The sequence below is a fragment of the Myotis yumanensis genome, unplaced genomic scaffold (genome assembly GCF_028538775.1).
Source record: "Myotis yumanensis isolate MYYU_CA2020_CCGP unplaced genomic scaffold, mMyoYum1.0.hap1 SCAF_2, whole genome shotgun sequence".
Taxonomy (NCBI): Eukaryota; Metazoa; Chordata; class Mammalia; order Chiroptera; family Vespertilionidae; genus Myotis; species Myotis yumanensis.
In genome coordinates, this window is record NW_027223753.1 from 164260623 (window position 1) to 164278210 (window position 17588).

A 17588-nucleotide genomic window follows, 5' to 3' on the forward strand; every position below is an offset into this window, starting at 1 on the left:
GCTGATGGCTGTTTGCAGGCTGGCCACGGCCCCCAGCCACCTAAGCTCCCAGTGGAGGATGGCTGGAAGCAGGTATCTGGGGTTTATTTATCTTCTATAATTGAAACTTTGTTGCCTTTAGCGGAGGCCAGAGCTGGCCATGGCAGGCGGGAGGCTTGGCTTCCTCCATTGCCTGGGCAACCAAGCCTCCTGCTTGCTCCAGCTCTGTGGCTGCCGGCCATCTTGGTTGGGTTAATTTGCATATAGTTGCCGAATGGCTCATGGGCGTGGCTTGGGGCACAGCGGAGGTATGGTCAATTTACATGTTTCTCTCTCTCTTTTTTTTAAAAATATATATTTTATTGATTTTTTACAGAGAGGAAGGGAGAGAGATAGAGAGTTAGAAACATCGATGAGAGAGAAACATCGATCAGCTGCTTCCTGCACATCTCCCACTGGGGATGTGCTCGCAACCCAGGTACATGCCCTTGACCGGAATCGAACTCGGGACCCTTCAGTCCGCAGGCCGACGCTCTATCCACTGAGCCAAACCGGTTTCGGCTACATGTTTCTCTTTTATTAGATTAGATGGTTACTCAGAGCTATACTGCTGCTCCATTCAGTAGGTACTAGCGCCAAATGTGACTGTTTAAATTTAAAATTCTAATACACGTTCCCTTATTCTTAAGTATATTAAAGTTGGTGATGATGATAGTTAATATCACAGAGTGCTTACTTAATCTTCACAACAATCCTAAGAGGTGGGTATACTATTAATTTCTCCATTTTACAGATAAAGAAACTGAGATACAGGGAGGTTAAGTAAATTACCTAATCTAATAAGTGATAGAGACTGAATCTCTACTTTGAGCCTGTGTCTTATTTCACTTACATGATATTTTCCACGGATTTGGGCTTAATAAAAATGGAGATTGGGTAAAGTTGTGCAATCTGTAATCTCTTTATGGCATTTCCAGACACATCAAGGATACAGTGTTTGCCCTAAAATAGAGAGAATAAAGAAGAAAAACAAGTGAAAACAAATATTTTCAATAATATCAAAGATATATTTCCTATAGGTACAGAATCAGAATTATGATATGTTTGGATCCTGTTCACTTTAACAAACTTGTTATTTTATTTTTTTAAAATATATTTTATTGATTTTTTACAGAGAGAAAGGGAGAGGGATAGAGAGTTAGAAACATCATGAGAGAGAAACATTGATCAGCTGCCTCCTGCACACTCCCTACTGGGGATGTGTCCACAACCAAGGTACATGCCCCTGACCGGAATTAAACTTGGGACCCTTGAGTACGCAGGATGACGCTCTATCCACTGAGCCAAACCGGTTAGGGCGAAACTTGTTATTTTTGTTAGCAAATTAAATAAAGACAATGAATAATGACTATGAATAATTTTCCATTCTCAAATATTACATTTAAAAAGGAATGAAAATACATTAAGAAACCTGGCTCTCATTATTGTCAATATATTAATTTGCTCAACTCTAGAATATAAATTAGTTTCACAACTGTTAGCTCATACCACTCTGAAAAACAAAAGAAGAGTTCAATATCTGTTCACAGATATTTTTGTCTTTAACCTGTGGTTCAGGATTATTGGAATTAAGACTCTCCTCTCTTCCCCTCCCCTCTTTAATGCAGTGATTTGTTTGAAATCTAGTTAATTTAGTTCCTGTTTGTATATCATTTTTCATTTCCCCTCACCTTTCTTTTTTATTTTTAAAAATATATAAAATGTTAACATAATTATAAAAGTCAAAATTATATAAAAAGGTATACTTGAGCCGAAACCGGTTTGGCTCAGTGGATAGAGCGTCGGCCTGTGGACTGAAGGGTCCCAGGTTCGATTCCGGTCAAGGGCATGTGCCTGGGTTGCGGGCACATCCCCAGTGGGAGATGTGCAGGAGGCAGCTGATCGATGTTTCTCTCTCATCGATGTTTCTGGCTCTCTGTCTCTCTCCCTTCCTCTCTGTGGAAAATCAATGAAATATATTTAAAAAAAAAAAAAAAAAAAAAAAAAAAAAAAAGGTATACTTGAAGAAATGTCAAACCTTCATCCTTTCTACCTCATTTCCATCTCCCATCCTTTTCCACCCCTTCCTCTGTAGCTAATCAATCTCATTAGTTTCTAATTTATTATTTCTACACCTTATTTTTGTGTGAATTGTGTATTCATATCTTTTTGTCTGTTATTTTATTAGGTTTTTGGTCTCTATTTCCTTAATTTTTAAGAGTTCTTTATATATTTGGAATATCAGCCCCTTGCTTGGAATTTTTTCTCTGTCAGTTGCTTTTTGACTTTGGTAACAGTGTTTCCCACTAGTTTTTGGAAAAGTTTTTTTTTTACCAAGTAAAAACCATTTTTATTTTTAATTTGGTCAAATTTATTAGTCTTTTATTGGATCCAAATTTTAATTCATAGTTAAAAACTTGCACTATGATTAGGTTATATTTTCTTCTGTCAATTGTATTACAGCCAATGTTTGTGTATAGTGTGGTTTTAAATTAATTAATTAACTTTTTTCTAGTCGTCCCAGCACTAGTTACCAAAAACTCTTTTATTAAAAGCCTTGGTGACTGGAGATTGCACCTTCATCATCCTATAATAAAACCCTAATATGCAATCGACTGAACGGCAGAACAACCGGTTGCTATGATGTGCACTGACCACCAGGGGGGCAGACGCTCAACGCAGGAGTTGCCCCCTGGTGGCCAGTGCACTCCCACGGGGGGAGGGGGGGGAAGCGCCGCTCAGCCAGAAGCCTGGCTCATGGCTGGCAAGTGCAGTGGTGGTGGTGGAAGCCTCTCCACCCCTGCGGCAGCGCTAAGGAGCAGCGAGCAGGAGGGTGGTTAAGGAGCGAGGGGTCCTGGACTGTGAGAGGGATCCTGGGCTGCGAGGGGGATGTTCACCTGCCAGCGAGAGGGTGCAGGCCAGGCTGAGGGACCCCCTCCGGTGTACGAATTTCGTGCACCAGGCCTCTAGTATACTATATTTTCATATATATTTGGGTCTTGCCTGGATTCTCTTTTCTATTCTACTGGTCTGTTTGTCTATTCATGTGACAGTACTATACTAGGTTTTAATTAAGAAGACTTTATAGTATGTTTTAATATGATAGGGCTGGAATCCCTTGTAGCTTTTTTGTATTGTACTTGCTTCTCATATAAACTTCAATTTGACTTATCAAGTCCCATAATAAAGGTGGTATTTTTTATTGGGATTGTGTTCATATATAAATTAGCTTAGACAGAACTGATAGCTCTGCAATATTGAGTCTTTAATCCATGAACATGGTGTATCTCTCCATTTATTTAGGTCTTTAATTCTCTGAGCAATGCTTTGGAGTTTTCAGTGTATTGGTCTCAATATCTTTGTCAGCTTTATCTCTAAGTATTTAATATTTTTTGGTGCCACAGTAAATAATATTGTTTTTAAAATTTCAATTTATAATTGGTCTGGTATATAGAAATACAACTGATTTCTGTATCCTTAAATCTTGCTAAACTTATTAGTTCTAGTAGCTTAAAAAAATGTTTATTTTTGTATTTTGGCCAAATTACTGGGGAGTAGGGGAGAGATATAGAGAGAGAATGAGAGAAACATTGATCAGTTGCCTCCTGTATGCACCCAACCAGGCAATGAATCCACAGTCCAGGTTATGTGCCCTGACCAGGAATCAAAACCACAACCTTTCAGTGTATGGCAGTAATGACGAACCTTTTGAGCTCGGCCTGTCAGAATTTTGAAAAACCCTAACTTAACTCTGGTGCCGTGTCACATATAGAAATTTTTTGATATTTGCAACCATAGTAAAACAAAGATTTATATTTTTGATATTTATTTTATATATTTAAATGCCATTTAACAAAGAAAAATCAACCAAAAAAAATGAGTTCGAATGTCACCTCTGACACGTGTGTCATAGGTTCGCCATCACTGGTATATGGGTTAATATGGGATAATGCTCCAACCAACTGAGCCATACCAGCTAAGGCTCTAGTAGCTTTCTTTCTTTTTATTTTTTTGGTAGATTCTATCAGATTTTTTATATAGACCATGATGTCATTCGCAAATACAGGCAATTTTACTTCTTCCTTTACAATCTGCATGAATTTTCTTTCTTTCTTTTGCCTTATTGTACTGGCTAGAACCTCTAGTATAATGTTAAAAATAAGTGGTGCCCTAGCCGGTTTGGCTCAGTGGATAGGGGGTTGGCCTGTGGACTGAAGGGTCCTGGGTTCAATTCCAGTCAAGGGTGCATACCTTGGTTGCAGGCTCAATACCTGGCCCCAAGTTGCAGTGTGTAAGGGAGGCAACCAACAGATGTGTCTCTCTGTCTCTCCCCTTCCCTTTCACTCTCTCTAAAAATCAATGGAAAAATATCCTCGTGGAATATTGTTTATCAATTTGAGAAGGTTGTCTTCTATTCTTGGTTTGTGGAGAGTTTTAATCAAGAATTGATGCTGATTTTGTCAAATGCTCTTCCTGAACTAAGCAAGTGATCATATGGTTTTCCTTTTTTAGTTACATTGACTAACTTTCTAATATTTAAATGTACCTTGCATTCTTTGGATAAACACTACTTGGTCATGACATATTACCTTTTTTATATATTGTTAGACTCAATTTGCTAACATTTTGTTTAGAATTTCTGCATTTCTCATGAGGGATACCAGTCTGCAGTTTTTTGTAATGTGTTGTCAAGTTTTGAAATCTAGGTAATGCTGGACTCTCAGAATGTGTTGGGAAGTGTTCCCACCTTTTAAATTTTATGTAGAAAATGGTATTATTTTTTCCTTAAATGTTTGGTAGAATTTATTAGTGAAGCCATCTGGATCTGGGTTTTCTTTGTGGGAAGGTTTTTAAGTAAAAATCAATTTTATTAAAGATATTGGGCTATTTCTACCTGAGTGAGCTTTATTTCTTCCTAGGATTTTATCCATTTCATCTAAATTACTTAGTGGTAAAAAGTTGTTTCTAATAGCCTCTGCTTTTTTTTCTTTTAACATTTGTAAATTCTGTCACTTCTCTCATTTCTGATATTGGTAATTTGTATCTGTTTAAAGTTTTATCAATGACACTGATCTTATAGAAAAACCAGATTTTATCTATTGTTTTTCTGTTTTCTTTTTACTAGTTTCTTCTCTGACCTTATTATTTCTCAGCATACCACATAATCTGCACTTTTATTTATACTATGTGACTTGGGATTTAGTTTATTTATTCATTCTTTTCTTGTTTGAAAAATTTTAAGGTAGTAAATTTTCCTTTAATCATGGTTTTAAATGTATCCTATGAATTCTGATATGTACTATTTCATTATTATTTTTAAGAAATTCTGTATTTTCTCTTTCATTTAAGAGTTAACAGGTGGTTTTAAAATTTCCAGTTGTCTGGGTCTTTTTGTTTTGAATTTTCTAACAACCTATAGATTTTTCTTGCATTGTGATCTGAGTATTAATTGTAATATTTCTACTTTGTGGAACTTCCAATTATTTTCTTCTCCACAAGGTTTGCACAAGAAATAGCTTGCTGTGATTTGTTGTTTACTTTTCAATTGACTAATTTGAAGTTTGGTTATTATCAGTTTTTCAGTTAGGCTGAACGTATGGTTATTTTAATTAAAAAAATATTTTTATTGACTTCAGAGAGGAAGGGAGTGTGAGAGATTGCAACGTCAACAATGAGAGAGTATCACTGATCAACTGCCTCCTGCATGCCCCACATTGGGGATCGAGTCCTGAACTCAGGCATGTGCCCTGACCTAGAATTGAACCTTGACCTCCTGGTTCATAGGTCGACACTCAACCACTCAGCCACTCCGGCTGGGCTGAATTTTTAATAAATTTGAAAGAAATACAATATTACAAATAAAATTAAAGCTACAATTTCCTGTCCATTCTTCCCAAAGGAAAACCACTGGATATTGGCTGCATTTACTCCTGAAGCAGATGTATCATTCCCATGCATGTTTTTACGTTTACTAAATATGTATTCATTAACTATACAGGCTGTTTTATGTTATTAAAAGTTTACATACATAGTATCATACTGCATATATCCTTTGTAATTTTACTCATTCATTGTAATTTTGAGATTTATTAATGTGGATACACTTTAGTACATATTAGTTTATTCATTCTAGCTGCTATCCCACTGCATGAATAAATAATATTTAATTATTCATTTCCCTTTGTTGATTCTAATTTTTCACTATTATGAAGTGGTTGGTACTATGAACATTCTTATAAAGGATCCTCATGTGTGAATCTCTACCAAGATACCAAGAAGTAGAATATCTGAGTCATAAGATATGTGCATTTAGTAGGTACTGCCAAACTGTTCTTAGAAGTTCTATTAATTTCTATCTCCACTAACAATATCTAAGATTTCCTATTTTCTCACATTCTTGCCATCACTGACATTTTCATTTTTTCAATTTTTAAAACTAATCAGAATTAACCAAACCTTTTATAGAAAAAGTAGTATTTACAGATGGAAAACTGAGATGCTGAATTACTGCTTTACATTTTGTTGGTATAATATGACTGAATTTTAAACAACTAGTTTTGAAGGTATACAATAACTTGATGGTTGTTTTCTAGACCCAAGTAGTGTTTTAAGCATAGTACCACATCTGGGTAACACTTTGGCTTCACTTTAAAACTGTTTTAACTCAATGTCAGTAAGTCATCATACTACCCTGAAGGATGCTTTCAGATAATCTCTTGCTGTTACAGTATTGTTGAATATTTTTTACATGGTCTTTTATTAATTGACTCTTTAGGAGAAATTTCTGTCTAGTTTCAGAACCAGCAGCAACTAAACTTATCTTGAACATCTGGTTCATTTTTACTGATTGACATTGCTGATCTGAGCTCCTTAATTATGCTAGATGTTGGAAACACAAGGTCTATCTCTAGCAAACGGATAGAACCTTAAAATAATCTCCCTTCTTAGAGAGATTCAAGTTATCATTTCTATCTCATTTTATCTTCTTTATCTTGTATGTATTTTCCCAAGCCATCTAATATTATTTAGTTGAATGAATTAGTAACATTAATCAATTCTTCAACATCTGTATTTTTAAAAAAATATGAATTAAAAGTTTCTATCCTACTGTCAAAGGCATATCTAATTAGAAACTATATTCTGGGATCATTTTGATGCTTACCTTTTCTGCTACTTCTCGCACAGACTGAACACTTGTTCCATACAGATGGTTGTTATACTGGCCAGCTTCAATGAATTTATGTTCCTGGATATCTTTTTCCATCTGTTCTCTTGAAGTCACAAAATGATAATCTCTTCCATCTACCTCATAATCTCTTTTTGGTCTAGTTGTATCTTTAATAGAAAGAACTTAAGTGTTTAGTATTAAAAATACACAAATCCATTTTTATACTTAAATACCTATTCTATAAAGTTCAATGCAACAGAGGTTAATTTAAATTTGAAAAAGGACAATAATATGAAGGATAGAAGAATAACTGATAAAATAACTATATAAACCACTAAAAATGATGATGTTTACTTTTACCACACACAGTGACAAAATGTTAAGAATGATAATTAAGATTTTTTTTATGGGGTTACTCACGAGGAACACATGATCCAAATTTGTCCGGAAATTCTGAGATCAAGTCATCATTTATCCTGTCTTTCATAGGTCCCAATATAATCACTGGTCGAGTGTAATTAACTATCAAGATAAGTATACTGCATGTTAAAAGGAATAAACACTAAAAAAAAATCAATGTATTTTATTTCACCAAAGAACAAAGTATCCTTAATAGATAGTAAGAATTTTTTTTCTTTTTCCACCAATGATGCCTAACTTGCTAGTTTATTAGCATTCACTAAGATCTTAAGCTTAAGTCAACCTCCTGTTGGAAGAATTGATAATTCAACCAAGTTAAATCCAGCATTTTAGCAGATAATGTTTATGTACATTGCTAACATCATCTCATTACAAATGAGAAAACACAGTCCTGTATTTTACTAATCATTTAAAAAATGTTTTTATTAATTTAGAGAGAAAGGAAGGGAGAGGGAGAGATAGAAACATTGATGTACCAACATCGATTGGCTGCCTCCTGCAAACCCTTTGCAGGGGATTGAGCCCAAAACCCGGGCATAAGCCCTTACTGGGAATCAAACTGGTGATCTCTTGGTAAATGCATAGGTTGACACTCAACCACAAAGCCACATTGGGCTACTGATGATTTTTGAAGTAGAAATTGTAAGAAAGCAGGTCAAAGAAAAACAAAAAGAAACTGAGTATTAAGAAGTGATTTAATCACAGTAGTAATCTAGAAAAATAATCTACTAGAAGCGTATACACTGGATTGTAATCATGCTGGAAGACATCCGTAGTGACAGTCAGAATTAACATTGTGGTAGTAGGGATGACAAGGAGGTGATAAATAAGAAAGATATGATAGAAGAACAATAGTTCCTAGAAACTGATTGGACAAGGTAGATAAGGAACAAAGAAAGATCAAAGATGCTTCCAAGATTTTGAACAAGGGTCAGTGGAAGGAGAGTAATACTTTTATGAACTCTGGAAAGACATTATTACTTAGGAAATAAGACACCAATACAAAACCACTAGATTTTATTATACTCTGGGCTAAAACCCGTATTTCATAAAATACATATAGTAAAGTTCCACATTTATTCATATACTAAAAAAAATAGTAAGATTCTAAAAACATTTTTTTGAGGTATGATTTAGAGCTATTTCCCAAATTAAAAAGTATATTTTTCTAGATTATAAAACATCAACAGGCTTCACAAACCTTCTTGTTGGTTCACTGGTTCATAAGACAAGACATATTCTTCTTGACCACCTATTAGAAGATTAAAATACAGATAAGAAAATCTGTAAAGATAACTAATGCTAATTTAATTCTTCATACATAACATAAAAATTACTAGGACGTTGCTAAGGAAATAGCACAGATGTAGAAAAAGGTACTTTGTAAATTATTTCTGGCAAGTTTTAGTAAAAAAGTGGCAAATCACAAAGCTATAAAGATAAGTTTGATAAATGTAAAAACAAAATGTAAATGTGCTATGTATTTCATAAGTATCTTTCTATTATCTGTGTTTACAGATTATCATTAGATCTATTTAAAATTTTCATTTGTTATGTCAAGTATGGCCCATTAATCTAAGAACTATCAAATTTTAAAAAGATTAATACTTTGATGAGCAGTTCTACATATGTGTATATTAGGTAATTTCCAGCTATTAAGAATATGCAGCTATTTTAGTCCCGTCAGGTATAACATTTAATAGAACACATGCATATTTTTATAATTACAACTATTTTACAATAAAAAATTTAAAAAAATATTTTATTGATTTTTTTACAGAGAGGAAGGGAGAAGGATAGAGTTAGAAACATCGATGAGAGAGAAACATCGATCAGCTGCCTCCTGCACACTCCCTACTGGGGATGTGCCTGCAACCAAGGTACATGCCCTTGACCGGAATTGAACCTGGGACCCTTCAGTCCACAGGCTGATGCTCTAATCAGAGCCAAACCGGTTAAGGCACAATAAAAAATTTTAATGCAGAGGTAAAACTACTGTCACTATTTCACTGATAAAAATTCATTTATTCAATTTTTAAAAAATTACATGTAAAGTAAGCTAAAAAAAAGCTTAACATAAAACTAAATCCATTCCCTTCAAACAAAATAAATCACACAGTAAAGGAGATAAAATATATTTTGCTTTTATCTTATAAGTTAAATCTTCTAACATTAATTAAAGGTTTAGAGCTGTAAAAAGTTTAGAAATCATAACTCAATGAAAAGAACTATAAAAGAGTTAACAATTTCAGGAGTTCTTAACACACACACACACACACACACACACACACACGTGAAAACAAATAGGAAGGGCTGTTAATTCAAGTGGTTCCATGAAAGCAAGCAATATTGGATAATGTATTTAAAGATTTTTTTCCTGGATTAGCACAATTCTTTAACAACCTTTTCACTAAATTTGTCAATGGTTTATATTATATGTATGCAGCTGTAGATCTTTTAAATTTACATATTGGCATAAATATTCTTTTCTACTTTAAAAGTATATTTCATTGTTCTAAGATTATTACCATAATACACATTTACAAACTGCTTTTTAAAGTACTGTATGCAAAACATGGTTTACATATTAGCAAAAACATGCAATTTTAATATTCCACACCTAATAATTCATGCAAATGATGAGACAGTATATACTTTCATTACCTCTTTTTAGTCTAGAAAGCTACTCAACTACTCTATGGTGAATTATGATTATAATAAAATGCTAAAATATATAAAATCACATTCCCATACCAAAAAAGGAAAATTATTAAGTAATTATTATGCAGAAAAAAATAACCAAATGAGTGAGGATTAAAAGTATATATTGTCAACATGAGAAATAGTAGGAACTGATATTAACAGGATGGACCTTTTGAGCAGCCATACTCATCTGTAATCAAGATTACTTTCATATTAGAGAGCAGTAAAAAAAAAAAAGTTAGAAAAGCATTTTAATTTTTAAGGTGCTAGAACTGACAATATTCATGTACTCTCCCCTCCTCCCATGCCCAAATCTGTTTAAAAACTTCACATGCTTGTAGAGTTCACTTAATAATGAACAACTTGGGGGTTAGGGATGCTGAGTACCCACACAGCTGAAAATCTGCATATAACTTTTGATTCCTAGTAGCCTACTATTTACTGGAAGCCTTACCGATAACATAAAGTTGATTAGCACATATTTTGTATGTGTATTATATACTGTAAGAATACTTACAGTAAAGTAACTAGAGAAAAGAAAATGCTAAGAAAATCTTTAAAAAATACATTTACGGTATTTATTGAAAAAAATCTACATATAAGTGAACCCGTGCAGTTCAAACCCATGCTGTTCAAGGGTCAACTGTAATACCCAGAATGTAACACAAAACACCAAAAATAAAACCAGTATTATAGTCTGAGCAACTGTTGAAAAGTCTTCCTCCATAATTTCTATATTCACCAAAGGCTGGTGATAAACAATAACTTGACCCAGACCAATACTGGTGACACAGTAAAAAAGGAAATAAAGCCAATTATAATTTAGTATTACTGAAAAATGATTTTAATGCTCATATTAAAACAAAATAAGTACTAAAGAAAATGGCAAAATGTAAGTTTACCCCTCATTTAACTATATATTTACTCCATTTAAAGATATACACACATATATGTACTATGTTCACAAATAGCACTCTTTGTAAAAAAGATTCCAGTATTTCATTAAAATTTTGGAAAGTAACTTCTATACATAATTTTTTCTAGTTTTCTGAATTTTAGTTGTCTCTCCCTGATTTTAAAAGATTAAGTATTTAATTTTCAGTTTTTAGAACACATCACTAAGGGAAAAAAATTCCAAAGAATATATATTACTTGAGATTACAAAAGAACAAGTAACTTAAAACACTTACGGTAACTACTTTCACTATCGCTGGCATTAGAAGTTACATGCTCTGAAATTGCAGGATAATGAAAAAAATAAAGAAAACACAGTGTCATGAGTTTTAAAAAAGTAAATTATAAATATAATCATAAGGTGACATTACAAAATATTGATATACACCACATACTTAATAAATTTTTAAAAAGCATTTTTGATTTTCTTTGAAAACTTTAATTTTTTCAAATAAATAAATATGAATTAGCAAGGAAAAGAACTCCTTAAGGACAATGCCCATTTTTGTATAACACAGTTTATGAACAAAGAGGTCAGAGTGATTCTAAATTAGTTCAACTGTAGACATAAAACCCCCAAAGAGAAAATGGCACCAATTAATTTAGTTTATGAAATAGTAATGACTGACAAAGGTGACAAGTTATATTTGAGCAAACAGATGCCCATTTTAATGGAGATGTCTCAAAAAATAAATGATCTTGTTTTTAGTTCAGTTTTCTTGTTCCTGAAAAAAAAAAAAGTTAAAGTCCATGATCCTGAGATCATACAGATGAAGCATTTTAGATGTCACAGATTCAGATGCTCCAATAAAAGTCAAGTGGAAGGGAATTCTAGAAGATGGGACTGTTTTCGAAAATAGATTAATATTTTTGTGAAACTCTGCTTTGATGAAATTGACAATGCCTGCTTAAAACAAAAAAGATAAAAGCAAATACGCTTTCATCAGTTGCATATTGCCAGGCCCCTCCTGAAAGTGACCCCATTTCATAACTTGATTGTTCAGTAAACACCAGGTACTCTTCTTATGTAAATGTAATCTCAGATGTCCTCTCAATAAATATTTCCCTTGAATAAAAAAGTAATTTTATTTCTAAAAACTAAAACCCAAAATTTCCCCAGGCAAAACAGTAGATTAAGAAAAAATTTCAGGAGAAATCATCTGTTGTATCATACCATCCACAGAGCCTCCTAAAGTCAAGTAGCACTATTGAAAACTTCAGAGAATGATAGAACTTAAGATTTCAGATAAAGATAACAGTTTTTGAATTGTTATAGTAAAAAATAAGTATGTTATTCTAACCTGCAAAGATAAAACTTTCTTAATTGTGATTATGTATATTTTAAATAAAGCAAAAACATTAAAAAATAATTTGTAACAAGAACATGTAGAACTGTGGTTTTTAAAAGTTTATACTTAAAAATTTCTTCCCATATTACCACATGAACTTCAAAACAATTATTCTCAATCATCATCATCATATATATAAAAGGCTAATATGCAAATTGACCGAACAGCAGAATGACCAGTCGCTATGATGTGCACTGACCACCAGGAGGCAGATGCTCAATGCAGGAGCTCAGCCAGAAGCCGGGCTCACGGCTGGTGAGCGCAGTGGCGGGAGACTCTCCCGCCTCCGTGGCAGCGCTAAGGATGTCCAACTGATGTCCACAGGGAGTGGACCTAAGCAGTCAGTCGGACATCCCCTGAGGGCTCCTGGACTGTGAGAGGGCGCAGGCCAGGCTGAGGTACCCCTCTTCTTCAAGTGCATGATTTTTGTGCACTGGGCCTCTGGTTCTTGTATAATATTTTATTAGACTGATCAGTCATGATTTACTTTACTACTTACTACTTAGACATTTTAGTTTGCTTTAAACTGTTTTCCACAAACATCAGTAATTATTATAAATGCCTCCATTTATATAGCCTTTTATCTTTTGTCCTATTTCCTTAACATTCATTCCCAGAAGTAGGAATGCAAAAAAAAAAAAGTTCTCAAATTTATATTAGGATTGATATTACACTCTGCAATCTCTAATATGTAAAGAAACATTAATTACTGCAATGGAATAAAAGGAGGGGGAGAGTAAGTGGGAGTATAGAAGAAATAATACTAATCATGAGTTGATAATAATAGAAGCCGGGTGAAAAAGAATACTCTGGGTTTATTTTATTATTATTCTACTATTGAATATGTCTGACATGTTAAATAATAAAAAGTTAAAGTTACTACAATCTTCTTTCTATCTTTTCTGGGGATTTCTCCTATTCATCTTGAGTTAGTTTTCTAAGATTACCAGTATCTTGTTACTCAAAGTATGGCCCATGGAAAAGCATAATCATCATTGCTTGAAGTTTATTAAAAATATAAAATGCTTTTTTTCCTGATAATTAAAATTAATCTTCTTCAAGGCACTTCATCAAAGATGTTCAAATATCCAATAAACATATATAAATTTTTACTTAAAGGGAAATGCAAATTAAACCACAATGAATACCTTTACCATCCACCAGAATGGCTAAAATGAAAAACAAAAACAAAACAGGCCAAGCATGGAGAAGGCTATGCAGCAACTGGGACTCATATACTACGGGTGGGTATATTGGTACAGCCACTTTGGAAAGCTACTTGGCAGTGCCTACTAAAGCTGAACATACATAGCTATGAGCTAGCAATTTCTTTCCTAGTTATTTCCCCACCTGAAAAACACACATATATATGCTCACCAAGAGACATGTATAAAGCAACAATATTCAAAATAGCCCTAAATATGTTTTTTAAGTCTGAGACTATAGTTCTGTATTTTATTTTTTTCACTTACATTGTGAAAATTTTTCCATGTCATTTAAAAAAAAAATTAATTCTTGATTGTTGAAAGTACTACATGACCCCCACTTTCCCCCATTGACTCCTTCTAGCCCACCCCCCCTTGCAGGGCTTCACCACTCTATTGTTTGTGTTCATGGGTTATACATATATGCATACAAGTTCTTTGGTTGATCTCTTCCCATCCATCCACCTTCCCCCACCTTCCCTCTGTGATCTGACAGTTGGTTCCATGCTTCTGTGTCTCTGGATCTATTTTGCTCATCAGTTTATTTTGTTCATTAGATTCCACATGTGAGTGAGATCATATAATACTTGTCTTTCTCTGACTGGCTTGTTTCACTTAGCATAATACTCTCCAGGTCCCTCCATGTTGTCTCAAAGGGTAAGAGATCCTTCTTTTTTACTGTTGTATAATATTCCATGGTATAAATGTACCACAGCTTTTTTATGCACTCATCTACTGATGGGCACTTGAGCTGTTTCCCGATCTTAGCTATTTATGTCATCATGTCTAAATATGATTTTCAATGGCTATATAATATCATAAAGTTATGGATAACTTCATTAACCACTCCTTAATTGTAAGACATTCTAGGATGATTTCAACTTTTGAGTGCCGTAATTTCTAAATAATATTAAGCACCTTGACATATAAACCCTTATCTCCATCTCTGATTACATTCTTAGGATAAATTCCTTTTTTTTTTATATATATTTTATTGATTTTTTACAGAGAGGAAGGGAGAGAGATAGAGAGTTAGAAACATTGATGAGAGAGAAACATCGAGCAGCTGCCTCCTGCACACCCCCCACTGGGGATGTGCCCGCAACCCAGGTACATGCCCTTGACCGGAATCGAACCCGGGACCCTTGAGTCCGCAGGCCGACGCTCTATCCACTGAGCCAAACCGATTTCAGCAAAGGATAAATTCCTTGATGGGGAATTATTATTAGGTCAAAAGATATGCTTTTCCAGAAAGGCTGTACCAATTTACACTCCCAATAATAATATGTTAAAAGTAGTCATTCTATAGAACCCTCAACATTACTGAGTTGTCCTTTAAAAGAAAAGTTTACCAAGGTAATCAGTAAAATGTCATTTTGTTTATTCCTTACTAGAAACACTGAACATTTTTATATGCTCATTTCATTTATCTTTTGAGCACTCTTCTCATATCTTTTGTCCAGTTTTCTAATGGAGAGTTAGTCTGTTTCCTTTCATGTTAGAAATGTATAGTGTAAGGATATTATCCCTTTGGCATACATGGTATAAATATATTCTTCAAGTTTTTGCTTTTATTTTGTTTATGGTATTTGATGAGCATAATAATTTCAAATCTCTTTAACCAAGTCTCACCTTTCTATCAAACATTTCTTCCTAAGAATGCATCATGTGTTTTCTCTTTGTGCTCTTGAAATACTACACATCATTAATCTCACGTAATTCTAGTACTATTATACTTATTCCAAGTACAAATGAAAATAAGTCTGGTTTTGGCATCTAAGAACTCTGTACAAATCTGCTTAATAAGTCTTTAAAATGACAAGAAAGGAGAGATAGAATCGAAAACTTGTGTGCCTAACAGAAGAAGTCTTTGAGGTGTTCCACAAAATAAAAAGCTATAAAAATTGAGCTATGTACAAGAGATAGGTACAAACCTTGTCTGAAATGGCATGTCATAACTACACTTCTGAGCACCTTTTATAGTCCCTCCTGAACTATATTTCTTTTGGTCACTGTTAAAGGAAATCTTACCGTTTTTTTCCTCCTGAACTTTTTCAAAATTGCCTTATTAAAGCATAAAATCTGCACAAGTTTCTATTTCTAGCTCTCTACAAGCTATCATGACTTAGTTGCATTCTCTCAGATTTCCATCATTCTCTAGTTCTGTGAGTCAAAATTAGGTTTTGAAAGACAGTTTTTCTCATTATTTCATATTCTACTGCCAACAGGGCAAATCAATAATTTATTTTATTCTCTTCTTCATAGAATCACTAAATTCATGTGTATGAAAAGTATTCTAGGGTATCACCTTTGTTTCTCTCTCTGCTCTTCAATTAAATATCCTCAAATTTTCCAGAGGTTGTGTGAAGTTACATGCAAATGTACATTTTCCTTGATGTTCAGTTTTATTTCACACCTCTTCAACAGGATTGTTTCTCTGGAATAATTTATCCTTCTATTCTTAGTCCCTTTGTGAGTCCTATTACAACAAGACTTGATGAGTACCTAATATGAGGTCACATTTATTTTCTTATATTAAAATCTCACAGGATTTTTCTTAGTTTATTCCCTGTGTTAGGACCTTTTGATAACCGAGGCCACAAATGTCCTGGATACATCCCCTTTCCTAGCATTTTCTACTGTATAATAATAGGCAACTTGCCAACTGCTAGTCTTCTGTTTTATGTAATAACCTCCATCATATCCAGTATTAGAATTTTACTTATATGTTTCTATTTCCTTCAACATTTTCCAAATAAAATCTTGATCTGATCATTAAATTACTGGGTGGATAATTTCTTTCAGTTTCTGGGAGATGAAGCACAGAAACCTACCATTCAAAGGATCTTAAGTCATTGTCCAGAAAAATTTAAATTCTTTTCTAAATCACATTGTCTGGTATTCAGTTACCATTTTTTATTTGTTGCTCTTCCCAAGTACCAATCCTCAATTAAAATGAAAGATAAAATTATGATTTGGTCAAGATGTAATTATCATCCACCGTAACAATATCAATATGGGAACTAAATTCTTCCTTAAATTCCTTTTTAAATGAATTTTCCTTAGGTCTCCAATCACTCAACAGATAATAAAAATCTGTGGGTACATATGCTGATTCATACCATCTCTAAAACATGTTATCATTCTCAAAATAAATTCTACACCATTAAAAATCTGTGGAGCCAAGGGCACATACCTAGGTTGCAGGTTTGATCCCCAGCCCTGGTTGGGGCATGTGCAAGAGGCAACCAATTGATATTTCCCTCTCTCAAAAAAAAAAAAAAAAAATTATGGAAATATTTTCCACTTTTGAAGATTTTCACAAGGGTACCATAGTGATAGTAAATTCGTGGGTTCTTGCCAAATCCTAAAGAGGCACATGCAAAAATAATAGAGAAGAAGAGAAGGGGCAAAACAAAGGGATGTCTATTGTCTGTGTGTCTAATAAAAATAATTACATATAAAGCATACTGCCTTCAGTCTAATACAAACTTTTAATTATTAAGGTTGAAATAAAAGTCAAGTTCCTATAGTTTAAAATACCAGGATAGTTAGGGTAAATCAGGAAAAATTATGAAATTTAATGATTATTAATATAGAGCTTAAAAAGTTGAAAGATACTGGTTAGATCCTTAATAATCAATGAATTATAAAAAAAGAAGTTTTTAAAATGCTTAATAACCCAAAGGAAAAGAATTATCTAGAAAAAAACTTTAGCCTAAAAGGTTACTTCTATGAGTCACTGTCACCTAAAATAACTTAGTAATATTT

The 17588-nt window shown here is 33.5% G+C and overlaps 1 protein-coding gene across 17 annotated transcripts in view; it reads right to left on the reverse strand.

The window, feature by feature from the left end:
* Positions 1-17588, reverse strand: part of DLG1 (discs large MAGUK scaffold protein 1) — a 274204-nt gene that overhangs the window by 16474 nt on the left and 240142 nt on the right. For 7 of the 17 annotated variants that reach the window (XM_070406510.1, XM_070406503.1, XM_070406502.1 and 4 more), the window contains 5 exons: positions 11500-11541; positions 8808-8858; positions 7607-7708; positions 7181-7353; positions 872-981 (listed from right to left, as the gene is read on the reverse strand). In XM_070406510.1, coding sequence (XP_070262611.1) covers positions 872-981; positions 7181-7353; positions 7607-7708; positions 8808-8858; positions 11500-11541 — 478 coding nt within the window. Of the gene's footprint in view, positions 1-871; positions 982-7180; positions 7354-7606; positions 7709-8807; positions 8859-10478; positions 10515-11499; positions 11542-17588 lie in introns of all 17 variants that reach the window. The other 10 variants (XM_070406507.1, XM_070406504.1, XM_070406501.1 and 7 more) reach the window with 2 other exon arrangements.